The sequence below is a fragment of the Chenopodium album genome, chromosome 20 (genome assembly GCF_948465745.1).
Source record: "Chenopodium album chromosome 20, dcCheAlbu1.1, whole genome shotgun sequence".
In the NCBI taxonomy this organism is placed as follows: domain Eukaryota; kingdom Viridiplantae; phylum Streptophyta; class Magnoliopsida; order Caryophyllales; family Amaranthaceae; genus Chenopodium; species Chenopodium album.
This window is the reverse complement of record NC_137853.1, coordinates 17390566-17411558: the sequence shown is the minus strand read 5'-3', so window position 1 is coordinate 17411558 and position 20993 is coordinate 17390566. Positions and strand designations below refer to the sequence as shown.

The following is a 20993-nucleotide window of genomic DNA, read 5'->3' as shown; positions in this document are numbered from 1 at the left end:
GATTTTTATTAGACTTTGAACTTGCTGTAATTTCATGTATAAGAGTGTATTTTAAGGTTTTTATGAAGAAAAATTTAAAGAACTATATATAAGCCTTTAATTTTAACAAAAGGGAAGGTTTTAAAGTGTTGTTTGATTTGGATTTTGAAGGTTTTAAAGTAAGTTAGTATTGCTGTAAATTTGATTGATTGGGTATTGATTGAGATGTTATTATTTGGCTTAGGAGAGGAGTTTATTGAAGGTGATTTCTAGTTAGTAAAGTGGCATACTAATTCGTTTGCTCAAGGTACGTACAAGTTACAAAACCTTGCTTTTAGGTGCATGTTTAAGGACGGATCGAGAACTTAGTATCATGTCTAGGGATGACTGGGTTAAATTGTTTGGTTATACATTGTGAATTTCCTTTGACGTGCACTATTCCTTATTGTAATTATTGGTTATGTTCTAATTATGCAAGGTGCGCTTAGAGGCAAAGGTATGTGATTGGTGAAATGACTTAATTATTACTCATTCATGATTTAATGAAATAGGATGAGTAAAGAATGGTTCATGTCTTATAAGACAAGGTTAAGAGTTTGGGGTGCCTTATGCACTCAAGGTGTTTATACACCGAGGTAGTAAAGGAATAAATAATAAATGTTGCTTGCCACTAATAAATCAAGAATTGAAATTGAAAAGTTGCTTTACTTGATTGAATTGATATTGGATTGATTGTATTGTTATGCATATGAGTCATCACCAAGTCTAAACCTGTAAATCACGTAAAGTGCAAGATGGATGAGCAATAAAACTCTGGATTGGTGCACTTCTGGAGTAATGACAATCAGGGGTTGGGGTACATGGGGTATTAGCCGTGTACTTTTCTCGAGGCCGTCTGATCTACGAGTCTCTTATTTCAAATATTTTTCAAAACTAGGAGTTAGGTGAGATCTCATACTAACTACGGTCACGGAGTCGCGCCCGTGGTCGTTGGATGTTTATTGATGTTTCCGAAAGGAGGCATGGGGTTTTTCTTTTATTGATGTTCCAAATGGAGCATGGGTTGGACAACCTTGTCTATTGCGTAATCCAATGAATAAAAATAATGATTTACCTATTATTAATTAATGGAATCTTAGTAATATAAATAGTTGAGTCGTGTGTTGAGTCTATAATTTAATGATTGATTATTAGTAGCATGTTATGGAATTCTTAATTTATTTTGCAGCTTGTATGTACTCAGCTTTGCTGACTGCGTGCTTTGTGTGTCTTTCTTTGGTCATGGCCTTCGCCTTTCAATGACCCTGTGACGATCCAATTTTTACACTTGTAATATTGGGGAGCAGAATTACCACAGGTTCTTACACATGCATCATTCATCAGGGTTGTGGGATCTTGAGTAGAGAGTTGGTTGTTTCATTTTATTTCTTTTGCAAGTTTGAATTTATTTTAATTCGATTTTATTCGACACTATTTCTTTTGGGTTTGAATTTATTTGAACACTGAATTTAATCACTTACTACTTTTATTGGGTTTTGAATAAGGGCCTTAATGGTTCCAAGTTGTATGACTTAATTTGGTTTCATTCGTTGGTTTTGAAACTTATTTATAACTGATTTAGTTTTTCCGCTGCTATTTTCTGATAAAGCCTTAACGTTTGAACACGTGGCGGTAGCACGCCAGTAATTCTCTTGAATATTGTTCAGGGTCCTCAGAGGTTTAAAGAGAGAATTATTGGGGTGTTACATGGATACCTCAAATCCCTTAACAAAAAGGTTAGAATGGATGAGATACAATGACAGGACTCATGATATATATATAAATGGAGTAAATGAGTTTTTAGACTTTGCTTTTAGTGATTTACCTATGAGTAGTGAAAGTCAAGAAGAGGAAAATTAAGTCCCTTGTCCTTGTAACCGGTGTAACGATAGTCGGCACAAGACAAGAAAAGTGATATTTGAGGACTTGATATTAAATGGAATTGTTAAAGATTATGTTTGTTAGATATTTCATGGTGAATATAACCCCCCTGAAAAACGATCCAGAACTAAAAAGGATCAAGCTGAAATCTTTAAAATGATCTTTGAGGCTCAGGGACCAATGAGTTCAGGTGATGTTTTAGACCAAGATCTCGATAATATTTCATATGATGGTTTGGTAGAGGAACTTGATAACCAACCAAAAGATGCACCTTTTGTCAATGAAAATGCTACAAACACAAAAGGGGCAGAAGCTTTTCAAAATTTGATGAAAGATGCTCAACAAGGCTTATACTCTGGTTGTGATGAGTTCTCAAAGTTATCATTTATTTTGAGGTTGTTTCAAATAAAGTGTATGGAAGGGATAACCAACAAGGCTTTCACAAGTATGCTCAAAATGTTCAAAAGTGTTTTGCCCAAAGATGCACATGTACCATCAACATATTATGAAGCACGTAAAATGATCACTGATTTGGGTTTTGACTATGAGAAGATAGAAGGTTGTAAGAATGATTGCATGTTGTTTTGGAAAGAGAATGCGAACCTTGAAAGCTGTAAGGTATGTGATAAACCACGTAATAGAGCTTCTCCAAAAGTGTTGCGTTACTTTCCATTAACACCAAGGCTACAAAGGTTGTTTATGTCATCTAAAACTGCTAATGATATGAAATGGCATAAAGATAAGCGTGAAGATGGTGATATTCTTAGACATCCAGCAGATAGTGAAGCATGGAAGCATTTTGATAAGACATTTACATCATTTGCTTATGAATCGCAAAATATGAAATTAGGCTTGGCATCTGATGGGTTTAACCCTTTTGGTGGTCTGAGAAGTGATTATAGTATATGGCCGGTAGTGATAGTTGTGTATAACCTTCCGCCATGGTTGTGCATGAAACAACCTTATATGATGTTATCTTTGTTAATTCCCGGTAAAAATGCTCCAGGAAATAACATTGAAGTGTATTTGGAACCTTTAATTGCAGAGTTACAACAGTTGTGGAAGTTTGGTGTTAAGACTTATGATTCTTCGAAAAATTAGTACTTTCAAATGCATGCAGCTCTCTTGTAGACTATCAACGATTTTCAAGCATATGCAAACCTATCAGGGTGGTCAACCAAGGGTTATAAGGCATGTCCTCGTTGTTTGAATGAAACCGCTTCAACAAGATTACCTAATTGGGGGAAGTGTTGTTATCTGGACTATCGATGTTTCCTTCCTACAGATCACAAATGGAGAAATAGTAAGTCTTTCAATGGAAAAGTCATGAGTTTTTGCAATTGTTAATTAAATCCCATTAATTGTGCAGTGTGTTCCTTAATATGGACGATGATACTACTACTACTTCTACGGCACATGATGATGGATATAATGAATACATCACTCTGCAAAGAAAGAGAAAGAAGAGGTCTAAAGTTTGGAGAGAGCCTACTGAAGGGAAGAATGTTAAAGGTGAGAGAATTGCTACATGTGTACATTGTAATTCTATTTTATCTGCACATCGTGATAGTGGTATATCTCATTTGATGCGTCATTTAGAGAGGTGTGCAAATAGGCCTCAAGGACTCACATTTGAGGATGATAGTGATGAAGAAAAGTTTGTTTTTGACATGAATGAACTTTGAAAAGAGATTCTTAATTTCATTGTTGAGGGAGGTCATTCATTCACTATGGTTGAAGAACAAGGATTTAGGAGAATGATGAAAAGAGCTACCCCTAAGTTTAAACCATTTAGCCGTGCAACCACAAAGAGAGATTTATTAAAGGCTTATGTATTGGAGAGGGATGAATTGAAAGATTTGTTGTCTAATGTTTCGGGTAGAATTTGTTTAACAACCGATAATTGGAAATCAAATCATACTAGACAACATTTCATTTGTGTCACTTCTCACTTTGTTGATGATTCTTGGAAACTCCGTAAAAAAATTCTTAGATTTAGGGCGTTGGCTCCTCCATATGATGGGATAAGTATTGCTAATGAGATTTTTATGTTTCTTTGTCAATGGAAATTAGATGATAGGATACTCTCTATCACCGTTGATAATGCAACTTATAATGATGCAATGATAACTTGTTTGAAGAGACATCTTGAACCTGGAGGAGGGTTAAGTTGTGGTGAGACATTGTTTCATGTGCGATGTTGTGCCCATATAATTAATCTTATTGTGCAAAAAGGATTGACTTGTATTAGTGGAATTTTGGATAAAATTCGTTCATTAATAAAGTTGATAATCAAATCTTCTCATAGAAGTGATGAATTCTATGATTGTGCGGAGAAGATATTTAAAAAAGGAAATTTAACCTTGATATGCTTGTTCGTTGGAATTCCACGTATAAAATGCTTGGCACTTCTCTTTACTTCAAAGATGTTTTTCTTCACTTGAGATCAGTCATGCTTCATTTCAATCATATATTCCTTTAGAGGATGAGTGGGAAAAAGTAAGCGTGATTCACAATTTTTTAGAGTTGTTTTATGAGGTTACTTGTATGTTTTCGGCGGTGAATTATCCTACTTCTATTGTGTATTTTAAAGGTGCATGGATGGTGCATCACCATTTTCTTGAGGCGGAGAAAGGTCCTTATGATTATTTAAAGGAAATGGTGAAACCAATGCTTGAAAAGTTTGACAAGTATTGGTCGGATTACAATTTGTACTTGTTATGTGCTGCCATTCTTGATCCGAGGTACAAAGTGAAATTTGTGGAATATTGTTTTAGTAAGTTATATGAAAGTGTAGAGGCCTCAAGACGAATTAACTTGGTGTTGGGAACTATGAAGTCAATGTTTGAGGACTATAAGTTGCAATATGCTAGTAGTTCACCTATTGTAGTTGCTCCTTTTCCTCCTAGTACTTCCGGAGCTAGAAACTACTTTGATGATTATGACCATTTTGTCAGTACTAGTACAAGGTCTTAGGTTGGAAAATCTCAACTTGAGATGTATCTTGATGATAATCCTCTAGATCTAAATTCACAACTTGATATTTTGGAGTTTTGGCATCTAAGTTCTGTGAGGTATCCAGTGGTATCTAAAATGGCACGGGATTTGTTGACTATTCCTGTTAGTAATGTAGCTTCGGAGTCTGCTTTTAGTATTGGAGGAAAGACTATTTCAGCATCGTGAAGTTCATTAAAGTCAAAAACAATTCAAGCTTTTGTATGAATGCAAGATTGGCATCGTGAAAGCAATCAAGTAGTGGTTGATAGTGAACTTGAAGATGAAATCATTGAAGAAGAAGAGGATGATGATGCCGACCCTTTCTACTAGGTAATTTCTACAAAGCTTTAATCACAATTCTCGATGTTTCTGTTTGTATATTGTTGTTTCTGTTTCTGTTTGTAAATTGATGTTTGTATATTGATGTTTGTGTTTGTATATTAATGTTTTTGTTTGTATATTGATGTTTCTATTTCAGAATTTATCTGCTCCTTTAGTCTGAACTTTCGAATTTAGTACTAGTATTGACAATTGGTGTAGAATTTATCTGATGTTCCTGTAGTCTAAACTTCCCAATCTCCTAGCAAAAAAGGACTAGTCTGAAGAAATGATACAAGATTACAGTCTGAATCTTATTTCAGCCTTAGTAGTCTGGAGTAAACATAAAGAATTATTTGATGATCTTGTTGTCTGAACTTTCTGCTGTCCTGTAATATTTCGTATGTGGCTGCTGGTTTGCTGCAGGGTAAATATTTAATCTTCCCTGATGCATGTATTTCGTTACCTGAATTGTTTCACTGTATATGAAAATATGCATTCATATATTTCAGTTTATTGGGGAAAGTACTCGTAACAGGAGGAGTTACAGGATTAGGAGAGAGCATAGTGCGCATACTCCACAAGCAGCTAGTCAAGAAAATTTGAGATTACATCTGAGGTTCTCGAATGTCCGTGATGCCTGATATTCTGATATGGCTTTGAAGCCTGATGTTTTCAAATATTTGATGTGTTTAGCATCATTTTCATGACATTAAATGTATTAGTATTCAAGGAGTATTAGCCTGATGTAGTCTGAACTTTGTGGATTTCAAAATTTTTCCAATTTTGATATTGAGTATTATGTTTTCCACTTAAATGTATTAGTTTTCAAGGAGTATTTATGTTTAAAGGAGTATTTTTGTTTCTAGTTTACATGAGTAGTTATATAGAAGTATGTGGGTAAAGGCCCGTTAATGGCCCGTTTCAGACCCTGACCCGACCCTGACCCGCTAAATATTCATCATGACCCGCAACCGATCCGCCCCACTAATGATCCGCACCGACCCTCCCAATAACCACCCCTATTAATATCAATTTACAATATTAGCCCCCACTTACTAACTCAAATTGACGTAAATACCCCTTTGAGATACATACCATGTTTACCAACATGAGAAACATGGATTTAAATAGGGTTATATGTCACCCCTTACTAACTTTTATACCAAATTGTGACCACTTACTAACTTTTACACCAAACTATCACCACTAGTAGGCAGTAATAATGTAGCAATTATAGCAAATTCAAGCAATGGTAGTTTGTATTGTGTCACTAATAATGTACATAGCCAAAACATTTCTTCATAAATCGATTGGATGACAAAATAGCATGCAGTTATCTAAGCTTAATTTACAAGAATCATCACGATGTATAATTATATAATTTCAAAGCTTTACATGGTAGTTTATATATGCACCTCTGACAATCTAAAACACCTCACCATTGACATCTATCTAAAGTTGCTGCAGAGCTGAGTGCACAGGCCGTTAAGCTGAGAATCACTAATATTTGACAAGTTATACGTTCTAGATTTCCCGGTGGTCACACATGTCAGATTCATCTGATTGCCTAGTTGGCTTTGCTGCAAGAAGAAAATGAAAATTATTAAGTATGAAAACCTAATTTAATAGAATTCAGGTTCAAACAAAGGCAAAAAAAAAAAAAAAAAATAAAAAAAAATAAAAATAAAAATAAAAAAATAAAAATAAAATTAAAAAAAAAGAGCAGGTTTGAAGCATTATTTTCTTTCCTACAAAGTGATTTTCAGTCAAAAGTAGTGAAAGAGAACATGTATAAGATTCATATCCTAATAGCCGAAATTTCAATTCATGTGTTCATGTTCCCTCTCACACAAAGGTGACAAAATGGACAAGATTCTTAAATAAAATTTCGGAAAAATTGCCCGTAATAATCCGATCTTTTGCCCGTTCGCTGAAAATAATCCCACCTTTACCCCCCGATCTTTTTTAATGCTCCCAACCGGTCAGTTAACTTGTTATAGCAAGTTACTTGACACGTGTTGGCACCCAATTAGTCCAAAAAAAAAATAAAAACAATTAATTAGTTTTATAAACCACCCACCCACCAGCCAAACCACCCAAATTACCCACCCACCAGCCAAACCACCACCCCTCCACCCCTTCCAGCGCGCCAACCGCCCCTACCACCCATCCCCTGAACCACCATCAAACCGCCTCCCCTGAACCACCCTCAAACCCCTCCTTCACGAAACCACCCTCAAACCCCTCCCTCACGAAACCACACACCACTCAAGCCACCGTCGTCCCCGCCACGCGGCTCCGGCCAGTCAGCCCCCTATCCCCCCGCCGGTCCGGCACGTGACTGACCCCACTCCCCCATCCCCTCCCTTCCCCACGAAAACGGAAACACCAGCAGCCCTTAACCCTCGAAAATCCCTTTCCCGGCCTGATCCAGCCCCCTCCCCGTCCACTGTCCCTTTTCCAATCGCTCCGACCTCCCTAACCCCAATCCCGATCCCAGCTGCCCTCCTCCGACCTCGAATCAGGGTTTTCGATTTTTCGATTTTCCATGGGTTTTGGTGGGTTTTCGATTTTTAGAAAGGGGTTTTGGGTTTGGGTTGGCTGGGGTGGGATGGGATTCCGATAAGCGCGTCAGTAGAGGTGGTCTCGAGTTGGTGCGGACGGCCTAAAGGTGGGATTATTGCGGGCAATTTTTCCTAAAATTTCCCTTTCTTCTAAATCTGGAAAGAAGCAGGTTTTTTGTTATCACAAATTGTCATCATCTTTGAACTTAACCAATCACTATGTCAAAATTACAATGTGGTGCACGATCTTCAGGATTTGGGAGCTTATTAGTTTCAAATAATGATATGGAGCAATTTCATAAGAAATTTCATAGACCTTCAGAAGCAGGAGAGAAAGTGAACAAAAGAACATACCACACAGGATCCAGGCTCTGAATTGCAGCTCCACTTTGACGTAGGAACACAACTCAAATAATGGCACCAAGAACAATGTTCATTCCCATCAATTCCTCTGAAGAGCATAACAAATGCAACAATGAACCTGCAATAATCAGCATAAACCTAAAAATCAAGTATCTGCAGAAAAAAATAGACCTGATAGCTCTATGACAACATTAAGGGGGGAAATAAGAAAGACAAATAAATGCAGACAAATATATACTTTCTTTTTGCTGTAAATGTAAAATTTTGATCCTAGTTAGGAGTGATGACTCAGAAACTTGACAAGGAGCAGCAAACTGATAGCAAAGCTTGTAGAAAGAGGGAATGAAAAATGCCAGCCACAGATTATATGGCATGTTTTCAGTTGAGAGTTGCTCTCTCTCTCTCTCTCTCTCTCTCTCTCTCTCAAGATCAATCTTTCTCACGATGGGAGGATAAAGAGTTGAGTGTAAATGAAATATAATTATCATTTCCATATTATTAAGGCTTGTGCTATTATCCCTTCGAGTTTGTCTAACTTTGAAGAGGTCAGTTTCTTGGAAGGGGAAAACCCATCAATTCCCCTTGTCCCATAATATTCTATCGAAAGGGAAATACACCCCTCCCATTCTGTTCTTTCACCGTTTACTCTAACAAAGCTGATACAGCAATGCTTTTCTGTCAGATCAATCTGTAGCTCTTTGATTTTTAGCATTCTAGTGCTTTTTGGAAGTCAGAGGCAGGGTCCTCACAGCCTAACACTTCTATATCATCTTAATGTTAATTATATTTTATTAAATTTAAAAAGGGAAAAAGAAGTAGTGAATGCATCAATCCTATTTTGTCGGCTATCAACCTTCTTCCTTACAGGTCCCACCTTAAATTCCTCCAGACACCAATACTGTAATTTAGTAAGACTTTGCCACAAAGTACACATGATGTATTACCAATACTGCCTAAGCCTTAGATTTCAAGACCACATTATCTCCTACTTGTCTATATAGATAAATGAAGAGAAGAAAATCACAATGACTTCACTTGCTTACCCGATTATCAGAATAATCAACGAGATGATCCACAAGGTACCCTGATATATCTTGTATTTAGGCCTCCTTGATTCTAGAGAATCTCCAGGTGGCATATACTTCTGGCTAACCCATCCAAACTGGGGTCGGATCAAAAACACAAAGCCAAGGAAAAAACCAGAAAGAAACCCTCCTATGTGAGCAAAATTATCGACATGTGGAAGAATTCCAACAGCCAAGTTGATTGCAACAATGAGAACCAGCATCACGAGTGATGCAACCTGGAGAAGCAGATAGATTTTAAAAGGGAAGTTTTATTAGCATTATATAATAAACACCATGACATGTAAAGATAGATTACTAAAAAATTATTGGGTTTAACCTTGTTACTGTATATAGTCCAGTTAATGATCAACTCAGAAAGCATGGCACCTAGTAAACCAAAAACAGCACCTGAAGCACCGACGGAGATGTTTGATCGCACAAAAAGACCAGACATCAAACTCCCACCAAGTCCAGCAATGACGTACAGCAAACCAATCCTTACTGTTACAGGAAAGGGGAGTAAAAATTATGAATGAACACACTTAAACATCTCATAATTCACATTTATTATAGAACAAGATAGAGACTTGGTAAAATTGTATACTCCCTAAGTACCTTATTATTTCGAACGTGACAAGGTTTTAAGCAAGTTAACTGAATATTTTGTAGTATGATACTCCGTAGTTAGTAGCGGGGTATTTATTTATTTTTACTTATTTTTGAAACCAGCGGGGTATTTATTTATTATTAGTCATATTTTTCGTATGTGGTTAGTGGAGATTTTTTTTCTTCTTTAATGATATACTTTGTAATTTGTCCAAAGTGAACAGAATGTATATTATTATAAAAAATAAAAAATAAAAAAAAAATAATAATAAAATAAAATAAAAAGAAAAGAAAAGTGAGTTCATGCCATTTACAGAAGCATGTCAAAAAATAGGGACAGCTTTATAAAAAAACCATATCAACCATCAAGTAAATATTAAACAAGATGATAATGACTTTGAGGTGTTTCTTGGCATTCAATCCAATAACAAGTATCTAAACCCAGAGAAAAACTGATAAGAATGATGATAAACAACAAAAGAAGCAGATTGGCATATCACTGGCACTATGATGGGTGAGAACGTGATGTTTAAAAGAGCTAGTCCCTTGCAATGATACATATGACATCAACCGTTTCTTGCATGTTTGAATGCACAATTATAGCATTTTCATAGCATAATATACATGCATCACAAGTTAATTATGGTAATCAATATGGTAAAAGAGAGCAGGATCCATAAAAACATACCAAAACCAAATTCTCGCTCCATTCGAAATCCAATAACTAGTAAACCTAACATGTTTGCCAGCAAATGAAAAACTCCACCATGTAGCCAAATGCAGCTTATCAAACGCCATCCTTGACCACGATTTACAATTTTGTCTATTGCTAAAGCCCCCATCTTATCAAGCCTGATGAAAATAATGTTGGAGAGAACAATACTTTGTGCTGTTAATAGTTGATACAGAAGCTATGTAATGTATAATGTTAAAATAAATAAATTAATTAAACTATGAATAACCTTGCAATTAAACTATGAATAACCTACAAACGAATGAATTTTGTAAAATTAAATCACCGGTAGTAGGCTGGGCTAGAGGCGAAGTAAATTGAAAAGATGTGAATCATGAATCATGCTACTAGAGAGATTAGGTAAATTAAGGACATAAGCTTGAACATGAAACAAGCACCCCATTCTTCCAAACCCTTCACTGAATTTCAAATTTCTTACAGCTGCTTCTTCCCACCCTAGAGGCTAGAAAGATCAGATTTGGCATGGAGGGAAAAATAATTGGATAACGAGAGATTATTCAAAAATGCTCTGCTGTGGCAACAATGAGTGATCAAATTTATGCTGAGACCAAGCTAAAATAAACCCAAATTACATGATGACAAAATGCTTGAAACAAAATTGTATGTTTTAGATTTTCAGGCTATGACCTAATAATAGCTTAATTTCACAAAACTAATATAGCTAGTAAGGTGATACCACTAGAATCCCAGTATTCAAAGGACAATCTGACGACACAGGGAATTCATTCCACTTAATTATTAAAATTAACACAACTTGATCAATAATCTAACCTATGTATGAAAACATTGTCCACATGACGCTGCATTTCAACTTAATCAATCCAATTTTAGAATTTCTAAATAAAAATTCCATGTAATATGATCAATGTCACTCATATAAAATAAATAAATAAATAATTGCACCAAAACCATCAAACATTATATCGAAACACAAAAATCCCAAAACAATTAAACCCAATAATAAAAAAGAAATTTTAAAAAAAGCCCCAATTAACAAATCTAACTCACAAAACAGTTCAATATCATATAACCCAAATCAATGAAACAACCAAAATTCCAATAACAAGAAAATCCATGAATCAATTAAGATGAGCAAAACTTACGTAGTAGCAGAAGGACCAAGAAGAGGGTTCTCCTTAAAAGGCTGAAAAGCGAAGCGACCAAAAGATGGGACTAAACAAGAGAGAGAATATCTGGGACAATTGTTAACATACATAGTGATAATAAACATAACAGTATTAGCAATTACAATTGCAGGAATCAACCATGGAAACCATTTCTTGAAATGCTTGACTTGATAGTATCCTTGATTTGGTGGTGGATATGGTAGTGATTGTGGTGCTGAATTTCGTTCAATATCAACTGGGTGTATCATATTTTCCCTTGAATTTGGTGATGTTGATCGAAGTGGGATTTCTTGGGAGGAATCTCTCACCATTGTTGAAGATTGATTTGGTAGTTGTTTGGTTTACCCAATACAGAAGAAAAGAGAGGGATAAAAGGGGAGAAAGTCAACGAATAATGGCGGCGAATTGTTTGGTTAATCAAGGGAAGGTTGCTTCTGTTAGTCTGCCATTGATGATTTTAAAGTGGTTTTTTACTCCGTCGTTGTTCAGACGAGGTGTTAGTGCTGACCGCGTTGCTTTAATTTCTATCAAATCTCTCTAATAGCGTGTTTCTTTTTTCTTTTTTGGTTGTTTAACAAGTTGGTAGGTACTGTCGGGTAGTGAAAACAATTTAAACAGCAGCCCCAAAACGAATCTCAATGCACTCTCCGTTTCCCTTTACTAGGGTGTACCGTGCTAAAGCACGAAATATATTAGTCGTATATTTCATTATTTTTTATTACTATAATATTATTAATTTATTTATGTAAATATAGTATTGGAAGTTATTGAATTTGCTTAGTTGAAGTTACAAAATAGGAAGTTATGATGAAGTTTATTTTTTTAATTTTTTTTAAATAAAGTTAACAGAATTTGAGGATTGATAGTTTGGAGTGCTGTGGTTAATAGTTGGGAAAATGACTCTGCAATTATATTATAGATTTTTACTAATTCGCTACTATAGTTCTTTTTTAATTTACTAATTTTTACTGAACTGAAACTGTTTTTTCCAAACTGAAATTATTTTTGTTGAACTTATTTTTACTAAAATGATTTTGTTTTTTCAACTGAAAAAAAAATAAATTTTACTGAATATTATTTTTGTAAGGTGGAGTAAAAAGGGCCAAACTTTGAATAAATATATTTTGTAGTAAGTTGGATTTTTAATTAGGATAAAAAGTTCTTGTAAAGAAAAAAAAAAGGATAAAAAGTTGGTTAAATTTAAATAGATTTTAAAGGATAAAACAGTTATTCTGAAGTTTTTAATTCAATAAGTTTTGGATTGATTTTTAGAATAAAACTAGATGAAACCCATGCGATGCACGATTTGTTTTAATTTTTCCAAATAAATTTTTTTTACTAACATATACTCCTTCCGATTCTTTTTACTCGCAACAAATATTATAAATGGCCGTTACATATTACTTGCAACAAACTTATGTATTTCCTTTTATGGTAAGTTTTTTTGTGTGATTTTACAACGTTACCCTTACTTTTTTTTTTCTAAACACCCTAATTAAACTACTAATTTTATCTTAGCGAAATTTTCTCTGGTAATCACGAACTTTTTTTTTTTCTCAGTGGTAAAGTCTGAAATTATTTATTATCAATGGTAATCATGAATTAATATTACTAAGCCAATGGTAGCTTAAATTAAACAATATGTTAATTCTTAATCTTGGTTTAACTGTTGGACAATAAAAAGACACACTTATCCCCAACTAAATTCTTTCTTCTTTCTATCTCTTTCCCCCTCCATGGTTCTTTCTTCCTTCTCATTCCCCTCCCCACAGCACCTCCCCACAGCACCTCCCTTTCCAGCCACTTGCACCGCTGCCAACTCCTATCCCTGCATCCCCGCCGCTGCCCACCTCCCTTCCTTGCATCCTCGCCGTTATCCACCTCACTTCCCCACCCCTGCCTCACCGTACCACTTTCCCCGTCGAAACCCAGAAAAAACCCACCACCTCCCTCGAAAACAACTGAAATCCATACCCCTCTCCCTTCGAAATGCAATGCAACCTCACCCACACTCAAATTCAAGGGTTGAAGAAGTTATTCATACCAAATTGTCGCCGTTGACCAGTTGTTGTTGTTGGTGAATTGGTTTAATTAACCTCTGGTTCACTAACACAACACATAACATCCCCCTTAAAATTTATTTAAATAAAGCTCCAAATTAATTGCAAGTAAATTCGGAAATGGAGTAAGAATAACATAAAGAAAAAAAAAACTGAAAAGAGGTACTGCGAGAATCGATTTCGGTGTGTGATGAGAGGAGAGAGAGGGTGGGTTAGGAACAGGGGTTGGAAACATGGTTTCGGGTGGGATTCCAATATCGGTGGGGGTCTCCGGCGAGATAGTGGTTTGAGACACCGCAACCATGGTCGAGCTGAGTGCCGACAATGGGAGGGGGCTGGCGGTTGGCTGGGTGGCCGGGGTTTGGATTTTTTTGTGTTTTTTGTTAAATCATTTGAAGGGTACTTATGCAAATTTAGTGTTACTTAACCAAGATTAACCCAAATTAATCGTTTTATTATCATTAATGTTATCATTGGCTTTGTAACATTAATTTGTGATTACCATTGATATTAAAAAATTGCACAGTTTACCATTGAAAAAAATAAAAGTTCATGATTACCAAAGAGAATTTCTCTTTATCTTATTAACTTAAACCATAACATTGATTAACTTAAGCATTTCTACCAAAATCATTATCCTTCCATCTAAATTCATCATCACCTTAATTGGCAATCACCACTTCTACCACCGGATCTCCCCTCTATTTACCTAAAAATTTCTATCTCTTTGTTCATCTCCCCCTATCTCCACTGCAACCACGGCCGTGTCCCGTTGCTGTTTTGTTGTTGTTTGTCGTCGACTCGCCAGAAGTCGTATACTCGTATTTACGCTCTCTCCTCTTCTTGCTCTTTCTAAAGCTTAAATTTGAAGGTTTTATGGTCAAATTTAACCATGAAAACTTTAGATCTAGAGTTTTGATGGTTAAATTTGACCAATTAAAGCTTTAATTAATGATAGAGAGTTGTAGGTTTCGGATTTTGGGGTTTTGGGTTAAGGTTCGAGTTCGTGGGTTATGGTTTTTGGGATTGTGTGTTCGTGGGTTGTGGGTTTTGGGGTTGTAGGTGGTGGGTTTCAGGGTTGTGGGTGGTGGATATGTGATCGAGGGTTTAGATAGTGTTGTTGGTCTACTAACCCTAATCAAATTAGAAATTTATAAAACCTAAACTACCCTAATACGAGTATACGGGTAAGTAAAGGGTCGAACCCAAAAGGACTAAGTGTATCATTTTGTGCTAATTAGACTACTAGGAAAGCTTGTGAGATAGAGAGAGGTTCAACTAAACACTAGTAAGAGAAAATAACTAAAACTAGGCAAAGTTGAATCCAATTACATCAATGCATTCAACAATATCATACAATTAGGTGAATATGACCTCGATTAGGAACAATCAACACATTTAACTCACTCTCGCACAATTAAGCATGTTAATTATCCTACTAAACTAATTCACTCTTGTGCAACTAGCCTAGCAAAGGTATGGAGGAATTTAGGGCTCTCAACCAACTCACTCTCGCGCAATTGATTGAAAATACAATTAAGAACATAGAATCAATTAGCTAGAAAGATTCTAATCTATAAAAGCATCATCCATACACAATAATCAAGAAACAATTTCATACTAATCACAATCAATCATTAAATTAATTAACATAACCTTCATCCATTTCCCTAGAACAAAACCTAAGCTAACATAATGAACAAAAACATGGAAAACAAGGTAAAGTAATAATAAAAACAAGATTAAACAAATAAACTAATTAATCCACTCAAAATAACAAATAAATAAGCAAAAACAATAATAAATGAAAGCAATAAAAGTGAGAGAAAGTTAGAAAGACTCATTGAATTAATGAGAAGAAAAATCCACAAATTGTATCTTCAACCTCTCAAAGCTCCATGAAAAATCCAAGCTTTCTCTCTCTAAACTACTCCTAAACTAGAGAGAGAAAATCCTAATCTAACCCTAAGAGAGAGAAAATAAAAGAACTAAAACTACTCTAATCTAATCTAGGGTAGAATTAAATATTCAAGAGTTGTGTTAAAATAACCCCAAAGGGGTATTTATACAAGTTACGAAAATAAGAAAAATAAATAAAATAAACAAAGAAAATAAAAAGAAATAAGAAAAGAGAAAGGAAAAAGGAAAATAAAATAAAAAGAAAAGAAAATAATAAAAACAAAACAAAATCCCCAAAACACACATACCCCGAACCTCCTACTTCGAATTTCTTGGCTGCTCTGAACTCTCATCCTCACCATTCACGCATGGACCTTCAAATCATCACCATCGATCACCTTCAATCACGACCTTTGGATTAATCGAAGCAATCATGACCGTTGAAGCTCATTAATCCGTACAATTAAGCTCGATAAAGATGGAGCGGTCGCTCATACCCATTGGAGCGTCCGCTCTGAGCTTCTGCCTCAAATTGGTGAAAATGAGTGAAATGGAGCGGCCGCTTCGGATGAATGAGTGCCCGCTCTGAAGGGTCTTCGATTCGAGGCTCAATTGGAGATGGGTTGCGCGATTTTTGGCCGCTGTTGTGGCTGAGATTTGATTGATGGCTGACGGAGGTAGATTGGAGGTGAGTTCGGTGGTAGTTGCTGGTTGCTGGTTGCTGGTGGTGTTGGTGTTGGTGTTGTTGAGGTGAGATAAGTGGCTGGTGGTGGAGATTGATGGTGGTTTCGGTGGTTGTTGTTGTTGCGTGAGGGGAGGGAGCAGGGGCAGCGTTGCTGCTGTAATTGGGGGTGTAGTCTGACGGTTTTGGCGGGTTGGTGTTGTTTGGTTTGGTTGTGTGAGGTTGGAGATGGAAGCAGGGGTGGTGAATTGTTGTTGTTGTGGCTGGTGGTGTGTGGTGTTCTGGGTGTGGTGGCTGTAGTGGTTGATGTGGAATGCGTGAAGAGCTGGGAGCAGGGGAGATGCGATGTTATTGGTGTGTGTGTGGTGGAGGATAAATGAGGTGTGGAGTGTAGGTTAAGGGGCAGCAACTATGATGCTTGGATTGGAACCTTTGACTCGAACCTCCGACCTCCGAACACGATTATGACTTTGAAACCCGGAACACCTTCAACCAAAAATACGAGAGTATTACCAAGAGATAAAATAAAATAAAATAAACTAAGAAAAATAAAGTAAAATAAAATAAGATAAATAAAGTAAAATAAAATAAAATGCTAAAACTAAAGAAATAATAAAATTAAATAGAATAAAATAAAATAAAATAAAATAAACTAGAAGCTAAAAGAAAAATAAATAAAACGAGAAAAGCGGGAAATAATTAGCTAAAACTACAAAAATAAACTAAAAACAAATAAAAAGGGCAAAAATACACAAAATAAAGGGACGAGAATAATAAAATAATAGAAATAAAGGATAAAAGGGTGAAATTATTGGAAAATAAGCCGGAATACGACTCAATAAACACCCTAAAAGTGACATAAAAGTCACTTATCAATATGGGTTCGTGGGTTGTGGGTTTTGGGGTGCGCGGGTTGTGGGTGGTGGTTCTGGGTTCGTGCGTTGTGGGTTTCAGGGTTCGTGGGTTGTGGGTTGTGGGTGGTGGTTCTGGGTTCGTGGGTTGTGGGTTTTGGGGTTGTAGGTGGTGGTTCTAGGTTCGTGGGGTTCGGGGTTGTGGGTGGTGGGTGGTGCTAGGTGGTGTTTGTGGGTGGTATCGTGGTGGCAGATGGTGGTGTTGGGTAGTTTCGTGGTGCTAGGTGGTGGACTGATGGTGCTAACTATTGGTGGTGGTGCTAGTTGTTGATTTTGGGTTGGATTAGTACTTAAGTGTATCCCAAATTTTCCAATAACTTAACCAAGCTTATGATCTTTTGCCTTGGAGTCCACAAACTCCCTCTTTGTTGCGAGTAAAAAGAAACGGATGGAGTATTATCTAATAAATTTGTGATATTCGTTTGCTTACTAGTTGAATTTTTTTACTATAAAGGGATAATTTGTCAAAAAAAACTTTTAAAAGCAGCACTTTGCAAAAAAAAAAAAAAAAAAAAAAAAAAGCACCTTTTTAGTGAATGAAAACCTAATTGTAAATTTTGTTGTTGTTGAAGATCTCTAATCTACTTAATTAGTAACTACTTTTCCCCCTCCTCTGGTAGCACTAGCAGCCCCCTCCGCCGCCACTTCTCTCTCCTCCCTTCCACCTCCATCTCCCCCACCCCCACCAAGCCCCTCAACCTCAAATTCTGCCATTACTAAACCTCCAAATCCTTCTTCTCCACCACCATCAAATCCTTCTCTTCTCTCACCTACAAGATGAAAGCCTCAAAAATTGTAATTTGCTTCTATATCACCTTAGCATCATAAACATATATAATCAAAGTGAAAACAAGCATCAATTACAAGCAAAATGCACAAAAGTAAAAACCCCAAAATCAATTTTTTTTAGGGTTTTCAGACAAAGTAATCACAAAATTCAAGCTAATTATAAGATAAAATCAAAGCAAAAAATACATTAATTGCATGGAAGAACTTGAATTAAAGCTTTCAAGAAGATCCTAGCAAATTTTGTTAGTGAGTTTGAGAGTATTTGAGGGAGATCGAAGTGAGAGTAGGAAGTATGAATGGAGATGGTGGTCGCCGATGGGGATAAGGGGGAAGGGAAGGGTCGACCGACGGCTAGGTAGGTTGCTGGGGTGGAGGCCGATGGGGGAGGGGCTGCTGCTAGGGGAGGGGTCAAGGGGATGAGCTGTTGCTAGCTAGGGTATAGTGAATGGGAGGCGGTGGTTGGCTGATGGTTGGAGGTAGGAATAGATGAAAGTTCGGTTTTCGGTTTGGTTTATTGCGCAATCCGAAACCGAAATCGAACCACAATATTTCGGTTTTTGGATTTTACAACCCACACCACACCACTTTAGCTTAAAAACCGAACCAAACCAAACCACCTAGATTTCGGATTTCTTAAAAAAAAAACAAACCGCACCGAATTTTCCTAGCCGTTCTTTTTTCGACAGGTGGGTCCCCAAACGGTGCAATGGGAGTTATAAGAACTTTTGCATGTAGGCGATCGAATGCGGTGTCATAACTCATGCCAATAGGAGTAAAGTTCCTCCTAAATGGTTTCTTTTGTCCTTGATTATTCATAGCGAGGACTTCATTTAAGTTAAAGGTGCTAACATTGTTTGAGTGGTTGGTTTTGGAAGAAGAAGGATTGTCATTCTTCTTGCCTTTCCAGCCAGTATTGGAGCTACCGTTGTTAGCAGCTTCTTGTTTAGCAGCTTCTTGTTTAGCTAGGTCGTCTTCAATATTGATACCAGTGTCATAGACGGCCTTGAAGGTGTGCAAGTTATTTTGGTACTTGAACCATCGTTGCAGAAGTTTCCCTCCATTTGTTAAAGAAGGAAGTAAAGCCTTCGTTATCTTTTTGCTTAAGTATTTCAAGTTCTCTATGTTCGGTTTCAACTTGAACATTGCATTTGTATCTGTCAATGAAAGCATTTACAATAGACTCCCGATTAGAGGTTTTCTCTTTATCAAGAGAAAAATACCATTGTTGACACACTGTTTCTAAAGACAAAGAAAACACCAAATGAAAAGCTTTCTTATCTATTCCCTTAATATTCATTACAGTTTCAAATGCTCTTAAATGAAAATAAGGGTTATCCATTGGCTTGAATTTCGGGATGTCGTTTGCATTGAACTTCTGCGGAAGAAGATCCTTGTCCACCGAGCCCCCTTGTGAGCTAATGCCCTGGAATCTATAGTCATTGGATAAATTGCTCAAACTTTCCTGGATGAGCTCCATTTGCTGCTATCTCGCAGGGTCATTGATTTGAAGAGTCAGATTCTTCAACATCTCAGCCTTAACTTCGTTGAGCTCTTCTTGACTTGCCATTATCTTCTTAGCTTTTCTTTTCCTACCAATTGGCTTATCAAACAATAAAACTTGAACGAAAGTGTTGTCCTTGATTAGACGCCCTTCCTTTCTTGACCACGCGCTGTAAATTAAACCATATTCGTTTTAATGACTTGACTCAAGTTGACTTTGATTTTATGGTTTAAAAGAAAAAAAAAAGAAAGCAAAAAAGCAAAAATAGGGTGAATATTTTTGGGAATGGGTTTCAACAAGTGGTTTAATTGGAGGATTAATATCCGACTTACCCCCCTAAAAAAATGACGGAAAACACGCATTCAAGACTCTCTAATCATGGTCATAGTGTGACAAACATGTTAAGTGCGTGCTTTATAAGTGAGTGCAAGTGACATGCTTTGACTCTTGTGTGTGACCATGGGACTAAGTGCCTAGACTCAATTAAGGACTTAAACATGGCTAAAACCAGTAGCAAATTAGTTAAACTGACTAGCAAACTGTTTAATTAGACTCGTCGTGATGACTCGAGTAAGGATCTGGACTGTCGCCGGAACAACAGAACTGTTTCCACAGTTTAGAGCTTGTCGCCAAATGACAAATTTGTCGCCAGGCGACAGACAGTAAACAACGGCGCCACAACCCAAACTTTTGCGCCATTGCTAAAACAATAATTTGGGACTATTTCCAGTAATTTTACTCTGAGGGGACTTGACTAAAGTCGTACTAAGTCAGATTGATTAATTTATTAGTGTAGGGAATATTTCAAGAATTATGATCCCAAACTTGAACCTCACTGTGATCATACACTAAAGTACGGTGGCGATCCAAAGGGAAAGAAAAGAGAGCAAAAGAGTCGCCAACAAGTTTTAGGAACTTGTAAACCCAAAAGACAATCTAAAAGGACCATCAACTCCATAAGGCCTTGAACCAAATAGGGTACGGGGATGAGGGTACGAATCCAATCTACAAAAGAAAGGACCCGCCCTATAAAATAGGCCTCTACTTTGTTCTGCTCGTATTCATGTGCGCTTTTCGAATAACATACAAACATTATATTAAACCTACCCTGTTTATCTATGTTGGTTGAATATTAATGCACAAATAATACTATTATTGGCGATCACTTGAATTAAAATCACATTAGCCTAAACCAAATTATTAATTATCTTATTAAGCGTGATTTCAAGTACAAATTCCCTTTAAACATGCATAAAAAGTGTGATCAAGCAATAACAATAATATCATATAATCAAGCAACATAATAATAAGCAATATTAAATAATAATAATCATAATAATAATAACAATAATAATAGTCAAAATCATGTTAAGGCATAATAAAGCTTAAATATAATAGCAAGATCCTAGGCATGATACTAACAAGATTAATAACAAATCCTAGCATGTCACTA

General features: G+C 36.3%; 2 protein-coding genes across 2 annotated transcripts; one reads left to right on the top strand and one right to left on the bottom strand.

Annotated features, from left to right (window-relative positions):
- Positions 1-4500: 4500 nt before the first annotated feature.
- LOC145596880 (zinc finger BED domain-containing protein RICESLEEPER 1-like) lies at positions 4501-5082 on the top strand. The gene is made up of 2 exons (XM_081653070.1): positions 4501-4868; positions 4965-5082. The coding sequence occupies exons 1-2, from the start codon at positions 4501-4503 to the stop codon at positions 5080-5082; spliced, it is 486 nt and encodes a 161-aa protein (XP_081509196.1).
- Positions 5083-6467: 1385 nt separating this feature from the next.
- Positions 6468-12265, bottom strand: LOC145597851 (RHOMBOID-like protein 4). Its single transcript, XM_081654107.1, has 6 exons — positions 11675-12265; positions 10506-10669; positions 9549-9712; positions 9188-9447; positions 8136-8262; positions 6468-6797 (listed from the first exon to the last, which is right to left on the bottom strand). Exons 1-6 carry the CDS (start codon positions 12007-12009, stop codon positions 6666-6668), a joined length of 1182 nt encoding a protein of 393 aa, XP_081510233.1. The 5' UTR covers positions 12010-12265; the 3' UTR covers positions 6468-6665.
- Between the last annotated feature and the right edge of the window lie 8728 nt (positions 12266-20993).